Source organism: Protomyctophum bolini (genome assembly GCF_963924005.1).
Source record: "Protomyctophum bolini genome assembly, chromosome: 24".
Classification (NCBI taxonomy): Eukaryota; Metazoa; Chordata; class Actinopteri; order Myctophiformes; family Myctophidae; genus Protomyctophum; species Protomyctophum bolini.
The window spans coordinates 29,926,730-29,939,229 of NC_137885.1; the positions used below are offsets into that span (position 1 = coordinate 29,926,730).

General features: G+C 43.2%; 1 protein-coding gene across 1 annotated transcript in view; it reads left to right on the forward strand.

Annotated features, from left to right (window-relative positions):
- Window positions 1–12,500, forward strand: part of LOC308311870 (uncharacterized protein) — a gene marked incomplete at its 3' end in the record, with an annotated part of 73,173 nt that overhangs the window by 41,667 nt on the left and 19,006 nt on the right. The window contains exons 23-32 of the mRNA XM_080758643.1: window positions 3,381–3,425; window positions 5,451–5,549; window positions 5,848–5,901; window positions 6,236–6,343; window positions 7,383–7,436; window positions 8,701–8,799; window positions 9,538–9,591; window positions 9,730–9,828; window positions 10,212–10,265; window positions 12,051–12,104. Coding sequence (XP_080614769.1) covers window positions 3,381–3,425; window positions 5,451–5,549; window positions 5,848–5,901; window positions 6,236–6,343; window positions 7,383–7,436; window positions 8,701–8,799; window positions 9,538–9,591; window positions 9,730–9,828; window positions 10,212–10,265; window positions 12,051–12,104 — 720 coding nt within the window. The remainder of the gene's footprint in view (window positions 1–3,380; window positions 3,426–5,450; window positions 5,550–5,847; window positions 5,902–6,235; window positions 6,344–7,382; window positions 7,437–8,700; window positions 8,800–9,537; window positions 9,592–9,729; window positions 9,829–10,211; window positions 10,266–12,050; window positions 12,105–12,500) is intronic.

Below are 12,500 nucleotides of genomic sequence, written 5' to 3' on the forward strand. Positions count from 1 at the left end.
GAGTGGTCAGAACATAAAGGATGTTCTGTTACAGTGTGGTCAGAACAAACAGGATGTTCTGTTGCAGTGTGGTCAGAACAAAAAGGATGTTCTGTTCCAGTGTGGTCAGAACAAAAAGGATGTTCTGCTACAGTGTGGTCAGAACAAACAGGATGTTCTGTTGCAGTGTGGTCAGAACATAAAGGATGTTCTGCTGCAGTGTGGTCAGAACATAAAGGATGTTCTGTTGCAGTGTGGTCAGAACAAACAGGATGTTCTGTTGCAGTGTGGTCAGAACAAACAGGATGTTCTGTTGCAGTGTGGTCAGAACAAAAAGGATGTTCTGTTGCAGTGTGGTCAGAACATAAAGGATGTTCTGTTGCAGTGTGGTCAGAACATAAAGGATGTTCTGCTACAGTGTGGTCAGAACAAACAGGATGTTCTGCTACAGTGTGGTCAGAACAAACAGGATGTTATTTTACAGTGTGGTCAGAACAAACAGGATGTTCTGTTGCAGTGTGGTCAGAACAAAAAGGATGTTCTGTTTTAGTGTGGTCAGAACAAACAGGATGTTCTGCTGCAGTGTGGTCAGAACATAAAGGATGTTCTGTTGCAGTGTGGTCAGAACAAACAGGATGTTCTGCTGCAGTGTGGTCAGAACATAAAGGATGTTCTGTTGCAGTGTGGTCAGAACAAAAAGGGATGTTCTGTTGCAGTGTGGTCAGAACATAAAGGATGTTCTGCTACAGTTCATTTCATTTCATATTTATTTATTTCATTTCAGTTTGGTTTTTACATATTCATTTTACATATTTTTCTTTTTTTACATATTCCAAAACTGAAAAGAAAAGGAGCAGGAAGAAGATAAATCTTATTTATACCTGCCCCTATCAAAATAAAAAAAATAAAACAACTAACAACTAACCCTAACCCAACCCTCACCCTCACCCTAAAAGAGAACAACAAGACGAAATAACATAGAGCTCAACAAGAGAACAAACAAAAACAAAACAAAACAACGCTGAGGGAACAAAATAACACTTATCTAACCTTCTCGTTCATATTTTATCATTTTTTCCTTTTTAAACACTTTCTTAAACTGAAACACTGTTGTACAACTCTTCAACTCCTGGTTTTGTGAATTCCATAATTTTATACCTGTGACAGAAGTGCACAAACAGGATGTTCTGCTACAGTGTGGTCAGAACATAAAGGGTGTTCTGTTGCAGTGTGGTCAGAACATAAAGGATGTTCTGTTGCAGTGTGGTCAGAACATAAAGGATGTTCTGTTACAGTGTGGTCAGAACATAAAGGGTGTTCTGTTGCAGTGTGGTCAGAACATAAAGGGTGTTCTGTTGCAGTGTGGTCAGAACATAAAGGGTGTTCTGTTGCAGTGTGGTCAGAACAAACAGGATGTTCTGTTACAGTGTGGTCAGAACATAAAGGATGTTCTGTTGCAGTGTGGTCAGAACAAAAAGGATGTTCTGCTGCAGTGTGGTCAGAACATAAAGGGTGTTCTGTTGCAGTGTGGTCAGAACAAACAGGATGTTCTGCTACAGTGTGGTCAGAACAAACAGGATGTTCTGTTACAGTGTGGTCAGAACAAACAGGATGTTCTGCTACAGTGTGGTCAGAACAAACAGGATGTTCTGCTGCAGTGTGGTCAGAACAAACAGGATGTTCTGCTACAGTGTGGTCAGAACAAACAGGATGTTCTGCTACAGTGTGGTCAGAACAAACAGGATGTTCTGTTGCAGTGTGGTCAGAACAAAAAGGATGTTCTGCTGCAGTGTGGTCAGAACAAACAGGGTGTTCTGCTGCAGTGTGGTCAGAACAAACAGGATGTTCTGCTGCAGTGTGGTCAGAACATAAAGGATGTTCTGCTACAGTGTGGTCAGAACATAAAGGATGTTCTGTTGCAGTGTGGTCAGAACATAAAGGATGTTCTGTTGCAGTGTGGTCAGAACGTAAAGGATGTTCTGTTACAGTGTGGTCAGAACAAACAGGATGTTCTGCTGCAGTGTGGTCAGAACTAAAAGGATGTTCTGCTACAGTGTGGTCAGAACATAAAGGATGTTCTGCTACAGTCTGGTCAGAACATAAAGGATGTTCTGTTACAGTGTGGTCAGAACATAAAGGATGTTCTGTTGCAGTGTGGTCAGAACAAACAGGATGTTCTGCTACAGTGTGGTCAGAACAAACAGGATGTTCTGTTACAGTGTGGTCAGAACAAACAGGATGTTCTGCTGCAGTGTGGTCAGAACTAAAAGGATGTTCTGCTACAGTGTGGTCAGAACATAAAGGATGTTCTGCTACAGTCTGGTCAGAACATAAAGGATGTTCTGCTACAGTGTGGTCAGAACATAAAGGATGTTCTGTTGCAGTGTGGTCAGAACATAAAGGATGTTCTGTTGCAGTGTGGTCAGAACGTAAAGGATGTTCTGTTACAGTGTGGTCAGAACAAACAGGATGTTCTGCTGCAGTGTGGTCAGAACTAAAAGGATGTTCTGCTACAGTGTGGTCAGAACATAAAGGATGTTCTGCTACAGTCTGGTCAGAACATAAAGGATGTTCTGTTACAGTGTGGTCAGAACATAAAGGATGTTCTGTTGCAGTGTGGTCAGAACAAACAGGATGTTCTGCTACAGTGTGGTCAGAACAAACAGGATGTTCTGTTACAGTGTGGTCAGAACAAACAGGATGTTCTGCTGCAGTGTGGTCAGAACTAAAAGGATGTTCTGCTACAGTGTGGTCAGAACATAAAGGATGTTCTGCTACAGTCTGGTCAGAACATAAAGGATGTTCTGTTACAGTGTGGTCAGAACATAAAGGATGTTCTGTTGCAGTGTGGTCAGAACAAACAGGATGTTCTGCTACAGTGTGGTCAGAACAAACAGGATGTTCTGGTGCAGTGTGGTCAGAACAAACAGGATGTTCTGGTGCAGTGTGGTCAGAACAAACAGGATGTTCTGTTACAGTGTGGTCAGAACATAAAGGATGTTCTGCTACAGTGTGGTCAGAACAAACAGGATGTTCTGGTGCAGTGTGGTCAGAACAAACAGGATGTTCTGTTACAGTGTGGTCAGAACATAAAGGATGTTCTGCTACAGTGTGGTCAGAACAAACAGGATGTTCTGCTGCAGTGTGGTCAGAACATAAAGGATGTTCTGCTGCAGTGTGGTCCTAAAGTCGGCTCTTCGGTGCTACTGAAAATTTCTGACGAGCCGAAATCATTTGGGCACTACAGCACCGAAACTGTAGAGCCCAACTTAATCTCACCAAACGGTGGTCCCGTGGCTCAAAGGCAGAATAAAGAATGGACCTTGACATGAGAAAAGGGTCTAAAACCACTGATCTTGGCTGACGCATACGTTTCGTTTTGTTTGTGTTTTTTTTAACAGGGCCCGGCAGGACAAGATGGAGGGGCTGGTAGCAAGGGCCCAACGGTGAGAGTACCGAGCTGCACCACTTATCACCGTTAACTTAACCATTAACAAGGGTCCAACGGTGAGAGTACCGAGCTGCACCACTTATCACCGTTAACTTAACCATTAACAAGGGTCCAACGGTGAGAGTACAGAGCTGCACCACTTATCACCGTTAACTTAACCATTAACAAGGGCCCAACGGTGAGAGTACCGAGCTGCACCACTTATCACCATTAACTTAACCATTAACAAGGGTCCAACGGTGAGAGTACCGAGCTGCACCACTTATCACCGTTAACTTAACCATTAACAAGGGTCCAACGGTGAGAGTACCGAGCTGCACCACTTATCACCTTTAACTTACCTTTACTACCGCCATTGTACCAGAACACGGGACAAAGACGTTCCGCTGGATTTAGCATCAATCTGAGCCGTACAGTAATTATTAATATTATTATAATAATTATTATTATTACTGGATTTAGCATCAATCTGAGCCATACAGTCATTATTAATATTATTATAATAATTATTATTATTACTGGATTTAGCATCAATCTGAGCCGTACAGTAAGACAGAATTATTAATATTATTATAATAATTATTATTATTACTGGATTTAGCATCAATCTGAGCCGTACAGTAAGACAGAATTATTAATATTATTATAATAATTATTATTATTACTGGATTTAGCATCAATCTGAGCCATAGAGTAAGACAGAATTAATTAATCAATCCGTTCACTTCAAGGGGCCAGTCCACATAATCCATAATTCTACATAGATTTATATTGGCGAAGAGTATAGCGAACAGTGACCCAGGCAACAGCACAGCTTTAATGATCTTAAATCCCTTTATTTTACATTGTTTAGTTGTTACTGTACAATACTTTAAAACAGTTGTAAAATCATGTTGCACACAGACAAGGTTCCTTCCTTTTCCCTCTCAACAATAAAAGCTCTCGTAGCCTGTAGCTTTTATTGAGAAAAATCGGTTTGAGGGAAAAGGAAGTTGCCACCTGTTGTTCCTGCCTGTCGACTACAAAACAATACTACAACATGACGTAACGATATCATCCGCTCCCGACAGGATCATATACCCTAAATGAAATGGTGCCCAGGCTACTAACAGGATCATATACCCTAAATGAAATGGTGCCCAGGCTACTAACAGGATCATATACCCTAAATGAAATGGTGCCCAGGCTACTGACAGGATCATATACCCTAAATGAAATGGTGCCCAGGCTACTAACAGGATCATATACCCTAAATGAAATGGTGCCCAGGCTACTGACAGGATCATATACCCTAAATTAAATGGTGCCCAGGCTACTGACAGGATCATATACCCTAAATGAAATGGTGCCCAGGCTACTGACAGGATCATATACCCTAAATGAAATGGTGCCCAGGCTACTGACAGGATCATATACCCTAAATGAAATGGTGCCCAGGCTACTGACAGGATCATATACCCTAAATGAAATGGTGCCCAGGCTACTGACAGGATCATATACCCTAAATGAAATGGTGCCCAGGCTACTGACAGGATCATATACCCTAAATGAAATGGTGCCCAGGCTACTGACAGGATCATGTACCCTAAATGAAATGGTGCCCAGGCTACTGACAGGATCATATACCCTAAATGAAATGGTGCCCAGGCTACTGACAGGATCATATACCCTAAATGAAATGGTGCCCAGGCTACTGACAGGATCATGTACCCTAAATGAAATGGTGCCCAGGCTACTGACAGGATCATATACCCTAAATGAAATGGCGCCCAGGCTACTGACAGGATCATATACCCTAAATGAAATGGCGCCCAGGCTACTGACAGGATCATATACCCTAAATGAAATGGTGCCCAGGCTACTAACAGGATCATATACCCTAAATGAAATGGTGCCCAGGCTACTAACCAACCTGCCAATCCGTTCAGCTCATAGTCTGGCTCCAGGCCGACAGTATCCTCTTCGTGCTCAGCAGAATATTCTAACTCTTGTGTGTCTCTGTTCTGCTCTTCACCTGCAGGGCATTGCAGGAATCACGGGGCCCGCCGGTCTGTTGGGCCCTCTGGGGCCCCCCGGCCCTCAGGGATCCACAGGAATGTCAGGGCCCAAGGGAACACTGGTACACACACACACACACACACACACACACACACACACTGTCCCATCTGGCCTGACACTCCAACTCTCCAACTGCCACTTCAATATTTCTAAACATGTGGTTTTCCATAAGTGTACATTAATTAGCCTCTGCTATACGTTCTGAGTGCAGCGTTTAGCCCCAGGTCATAATTATTAAGTTACATTAGCCTATAATGTCATAATGAATGATGTCATGTTTTCTCACAGGGAGACGGTGGGGTGGTAATGATGTCATGGTAATGATGTCATGGTGGTAATGATGTCATGTTTTCTCACAGGGAGACGGCGGGGTGGCCGGGTTCAAAGGAGAACCGGGATTGAAAGGAGAATCGGTGAGATTGAAATAAAATTCATTCAGCATGTCTGCTGCTGCTTTCTTCTCATTGGACAACGTGGTGATTAATTGATTGATTAATGTGTGTGTAATGTATTGATTGATTAATGTGTGTGTAATGTATTGATTGATTAATGCGTGTGTAATGTATTGATTGATTCATTCGTGTTAATGTATTGTTCATGTTGTACAAGTATCAATTCTGCAATATAGAACTACTATGTTACAAGTAGAAGTCCTGTTGCCTGTTTCATTGATTTGTCAAATGATTAATGAATTGATTGATTTAATTAATTAATTGATTGATTGATTCTGATGTGATGTGATCCTAGGGTATGTCAGGGGCCCAGGGTCCGTTGGGCCCCATGGGAGAGGAGGGGAAGAGGGGCCTGCGTGGAGACGGCGGGTCCATCGGTACCGCCGGACCGGCTGGAGAGAGCGTGAGTCCAAACCTCCCTTTACGCACCACACCGGGTCGGTACCAGTTATTATGGGTCCATAATGGTCTGGTGGCCCACTGTATCAAAAACTACAAATGTGACCAGATTTGACTGAGAGACTACAGTACCCACTGTATCAAAAACTACAAATGTGACCAGATTTGACTGAGAGACTACAGTACCCACTGTATCAAAAACTACAAATGTGACCAGATTTGACTGAGAGACTACAGTACCCACTGTATCAAAAACTACAAATGTGACCAGATTTGACTGAGAGACTACAGTACCCACTGTATCAAAAACTACAAATGTGACCAGATTTGACTGAGAGACTACAGTACCCAGTTCAGAATGAACACTGGTCTAGAGAACGGCTGTGATGTTGACCAATCATTTGCACACCTTTTTTTCTTTTTTCAATTTTATTCATTTTTCATGAACAGAAATAGGACATACAGAAAGCAAAAAGACAAACAATTGAACATTACAGTATGTGTTGCCAACTCAGTAAATAAAAAGTAAAAACAGTAGATAAATGCTATAATTGTAGGAGATCACACACAGACAGGATAATAATAAAATGCAAACAATATGTGAGGGTACGCATACACGCACGCACGCACGCACGCACACACACACACACACACACACTCACACTCACACTCCCACGCATACACCCCCACACACTCACAGTCATACACACACCCACACACAATAATATTGGACAGTAAAGTACCGTATATAAGGAAAATAAATAACAACAGTTACCATCCCATCTATGGGGTCTTAACTCTGCTATCCTAAAGTGCAATAAGGGTTTGTTGTGCGATAACAGCTGAAATGACATGTTTGTGCATTAGTGCTGCTGGGGTTGTGCAATAACAAGAAGTCATGTGTGTTTTGTTTTAGCTTGTATACAGTATGTTGTTTTGTGATATGATGCACTGATTGGTTGGCACTTTTAATTTCGTTGTACACGTTGCAAAGACAAATAAAGATCTATCTATCTAACTGTATACTTTGTGTAACTTGGCAGGGCGCTGGTGGAAACAGAGGGTTCCCTGGAGCAGATGGTCTGCCTGGACAAAAGGTATGTTGTTGACCCCAGTGTTCATTTTCTCGGAAATATTTTGATTTAGTCTTTTGAATAACACACCATTTAGTCTTATATAGTCCTATTTAGTCTTCTGAAAAACCTTAGTCTTTTAGTCTTAGTCTTAGTCTTAATGTGATGTAAACCATAGTCTTTTAGTCTTAGTCTTAGTCTTAATGTGATGTAAACCATAGTCTTTTAGTTTTAGGGCTGTATTTTGCGTGTCTTAAGTACCAGGTCTTATTCCCTAACTTGAGTAAACTAAAGACCTGGAGGCGTGATCAATGCTCTTTGGACACTCAGAATAGCCAAATGGCATTGATCACGCCTCCAGGTCTTTAGTTTACTCAAGTTAGGTAATAAGACCTGGTACTTAAGACACGCAAAATACAGCCCAATGTCTTCTAAGTCTAAGTCTTCTTTTCATCATTCATTTTTTAAGAGCCTGCCCAGGGACTACAGATGAAATGTAGCTTCGGCTGACTCTGGCCCATTTACATTGATGTGAAAACTGACATGTTGATTAATGAGCTTTGTCCCTGTCAAATAAATAAATAGTCTTAATGCGATGTTCATTTAGCTAGAAAAAATCCTGGTCTCTAAACGTCCGACCAGGGAAACTCCCCCCCCCCTGTCGGGTGAAAAGAAGCAGCTTGGACTCCTCATGCATAGAAGGAAGCATGAGGTCATTCCGCTGCCCCCCCCCCCCCCCCCAGGTTGGCAGAGGAAGTGTAGCTCCCAGGATTACATTAGATAATTGACACTGGGTGAAAAAATGGGTTGTAAAATCGAGGGATAACTTTGAAAAAATGGGTTGTAAAACCGAGGGATAATTTTGAAAAAACATAATAATTTAGCTAGAAAAGATTTAGTCTTACTTAAGGTCATTACACACACACATCTGAAAATGCGAAATATTGCATGTTGCAGTTCGCCTGCGAATCTCTGCAAAATACGACACCAGAGCGAACAAATAAAGAGCGAAAACGGTCGCATTTTCGCACATTCGCACATTCGCCGCTGATGTGGAAGCTTGCATGGACTTCAACTGTTTTTTTTTAAATGCGAATTATTCGCACGAATATATCGCGTCGCTAATTCGCCAGCGTGTAATGACCTTTAGTCCTAGTCTTTTGAATAACACACCAAAAACACGTCTTAGTCCAATTTTGTCTTCTGAAAAACCTCAGTCTTTGTCAACACAATGAACACTGCCGTCACATGACACACTGAACGTGCAGGTGTTCTCTCTGTCCTTTAGGGTTCCCAAGGGGAGAGAGGTCTGTCGGGCTCTCTCGGCGCCAAGGGCACCAACGGAGATCCGGGACGCAACGGAGAGGCGGGGCTTACGGGCGCACGGGTACGTACGGTGGACGACGTCTCTGAGTCTCTTTGCCAAGTGCAGCGTCTCTCAAAGTGGATTTATGTAGTGTGTGTGTGTGTGTGTGTGTGTGTGTGTGTGTGTGTGTGTGTGTGTGTGTGTGTGTGTGTGTGTGTGTGTGTGTGTGTGTGTGTGTGTGTGTGTGTGTGTGTGTGTGTGTGTGTGTGTGTGTGTGTGTGTGTGTGTGTGTGTGTGTGTGTGTGTGTGTGTGTGTGTGTGTGTGTGTGTGTGTGTGTGTGTGTGCGTGCATTAGGGATGCCACCGATTAATCCATTTTCCGATTAATCGTCAGAGTCTCCGAAATCGAAAATATAGGCTAATGAGTAAGGCTGCATGATAATATCGAACATGTACCTTCATCAGAGTGGAGAATATAAGTATAAATCAAGTTGAGCAAAGCCACTCTTCTCTGCCCCTCTCTCTAACAGACACAGTTCGCTTGTTGTTAAGTGCCTGCCAGACAGACAATCAGATGAAATTAAGGCAGGTGTAGAGTGGAGTGTAGACTAGTGAACTGAACGTTTTCTCTTTATATCAAGTACTTCATACCAGCATGCATGTGTGTGTGTGTGTGTGTGTGTGTGTGTGTGTGTGTGTGTGTGTGTGTGTGTGTGTGTGTGTGTGTGTGTGTGTGTGTGTGTGTGTGTGTGTGTGTGTGTGTGTGTGTGTGTGTGTGTGTGTGTATATATCTATCTAAACTTGACTGATGTTCTGCAGGGTCTGACAGGTCTTCAGGGAACCGGAGGCGAGGAAGGGAAGCAGGGACCAATGGTACAGTTACAGTACTGCTTGTCTCACAACAACTTATTGGGAGGGGGTTCATTCAACCACTGGATAATTGGATATTTGTTTAATTGTTTTCTCTCTCTCTCTCTCTCTCTCTCTCTCTCTCTCTCTCTCTCCCCCCAGGGAGCATCAGGAGACGATGGTAAAGCGGGCCCGGGGGGTCCCGCTGGGGGCCGAGGGGCGGCCGGTACCATGGGCGCCCCGGGACCCAAAGGATTCGCTGTCAGTATAATCCAGATAACGTTTTTTGCTAGTTTTAAATTGGAGTTAATTTGACATTTTCAAAGGCCTTTAGTTATATTTAATGTTAACTGTATGAACTAAGTATGCAAATACATATGGACGTAAAAACAATAACAACATTTGTAATACTACTCATTAAGCTACTAATTTAGACTGAATTCATTCAAAGCGGGTCGTGTTTGCATGTTTGTAATTGTAACGGCTGAAATCAACACTATGTCAGTATTGTGACATTAACCTGAGGGCCACATTGAGTGAAGGTATCGGGGCCGCATTGTGGCCCCCGGGGCCGCCTGTTGTTGCCCATGTACAGTAGGGTATATACAGTAATGTCGTGATCTTACTGTTTTTTGTCCCTTCAGGGTGACCCTGGCAAGGCGGGAGAGGCGGGCACCGAGGGCGGTAATGGTGCACGGGTAGGTTGGCAAGTAGAATCACATGTTTTACTTAACCCATTCTGACCTGAGATCAGATTCATACGAGGTTTCCACTGGAACACACACTGGTCTGATTAACCCATTCTGACCTGAGATCAGATTCATACGAGGTTTCCACTGGAACACACACTGGTCTGATATTAACCCATTCTGACCTGAGATCAGATTCTAAAAATGTCACAGTCGTTCTTCGATTTTTCAAAAAATAGCAGATCTACAAGCTCGTAGCGCGCCACTCGGTGGCGCGCTATGAGCTTGTAGATCTGCTATTTTTCAATAGCTAAAGCATGACATGATGCTATAACACCAAAATGGGTTCCCGTTCAGAATGGGTAAAGTAAGTAAATGTACCAATACTGCAACGTAGAAGTACTCTGTTACAAGCAAAAAAGTCCGGAATTCAAAATGCACTTGATTAAAAGTACAAAAGGGGGCACGGTGGCACAGCTGGTAGTGCTGTCGCCTCACAGCTAGAAATGTCCTGGGTTCGATTCCCGCTCGGGGCGCTGTGGGTGCTGGCGGCGTGTTTCCTCCTCCGCGTCATCAGTGCCCATTCCCGAAGGCGGGGTTGGCGAAAGGGCCTTTCTGTGTGGAGTTTGCATGTTCTCCCCGTGTCCCCTAGGGTAGGTACCCTCACATGTTCTCCCCGTGTCCCCTAGGGTAGGTACCCTCACATGTTCTCCCCGTGTCCCCTAGGGTAGGTACCCTCACATGTTCTCCCCGTGTCCCCTAGGGTAGGTACCCTCACATGTTCTCCCCGTGTCCCCTAGGGTAGGTACCCTCACATGTTCTCCCCGTGTCCCCTAGGGTAGGTACCCTCACATGTTCTCCCCGTGTCCCCTATAGGGTAGGTACCCTCACATGTTCTCCCCGTGTCCCCTAGGGTAGGTACCCTCACATGTTCTCCCCGTGTCCCCTAGGGTAGGTACCCTCACATGTTCTCCCCCGTGTCCCCCTATAGGGTAGGTACCCTCACATGTTCTCCCCGTGTCCCCTATAGGGTAGATACCCTCACACAAAACATGCAGTAATCCTGGTCTCTAAACTGCCTCCCCCTGGCCAGCCGGGGCGCCTGATGGAGGGGAAAGGAACTGGTTGTTATAACGTGTTCCTTCCACGCGCTACGTCCAACCAGGGAAACTCCCCCCTGTCAGGTGTAAAGGAGCAACTTGGACACTCAGGCATGAAGGAAGCATGAGTTAAGTCCGTTGCTCTCCCCAGGTTGGTGGAGGGTGTGTAGAGCCCAGGATCACAGTAGATGATTGACACAGGGGTGAAAAATGGGTTACAAAATCGTGGGATAAAAAATATATTAAAAAAAACGTAAAAGTACAAAAGTATTGGCATCGAAATGTACTTATAAGTACCAAAAGTAGAAAGTACTCTCAGTCATTGTGTACAGAATGTCCCATTTAATTAGTTTTCAAATGTACGAAAATCTTTTGAAAATAGCAGATCTACAAGTTCACAATGCGTCGCATCACGCTTGTAGATCTGCTATTTTCAAATGGACAAAAATGTGTATAGAGTTTAAGTGGTTAATGTTTGTTTTGTAGTAATACTAATCTACAATAATAACCTACAAATCTACACAGTTTTGGTGCCAATACGTTGTTACGTTTAATCAAGTACATTTGAATTTGAATCTACATTGTAGTAATTGTAAATACCTTTTACTTTCACTACAACATTCGAGTACTTCCCCCCCCCCTGGTTTGTGTATAACTATTATTATTATTATTATTATTATTATTATTATTTCAGGGACTTAATGGAAAAGATGGAGAAACAGGTGCAGCAGGACCGGCCGGTCCAGCCGTAAGTAAATGTACATTATATGTATACACATGTATATTGTATAATATATAATATATATATATATAATATATATAGTATGTATAGTTGACATAGATATACTCCACTGTTACGTTCTTAGTTTATACATGATTCATGATAACTACTTTTTATATTATGTGATGTATGCCATGCTTTTGTTTTTGCTTAAATGTAAGTCGCTCTGGATCAAGAGCGTCTGATAAATGCCTAAACTGTAAAGGCTCATACATAGTCTGGATTTACGGTGGTGAGGTGACCACCGAACTACAACATGACGTCACTGAGGTGACCACCGAACTACAACATGACGTCACTGAGCCGCGGTGAAGAGCAAACCACCACCACCACCGCTCCAGCCCTTCTCTCTGTTTTTACTCA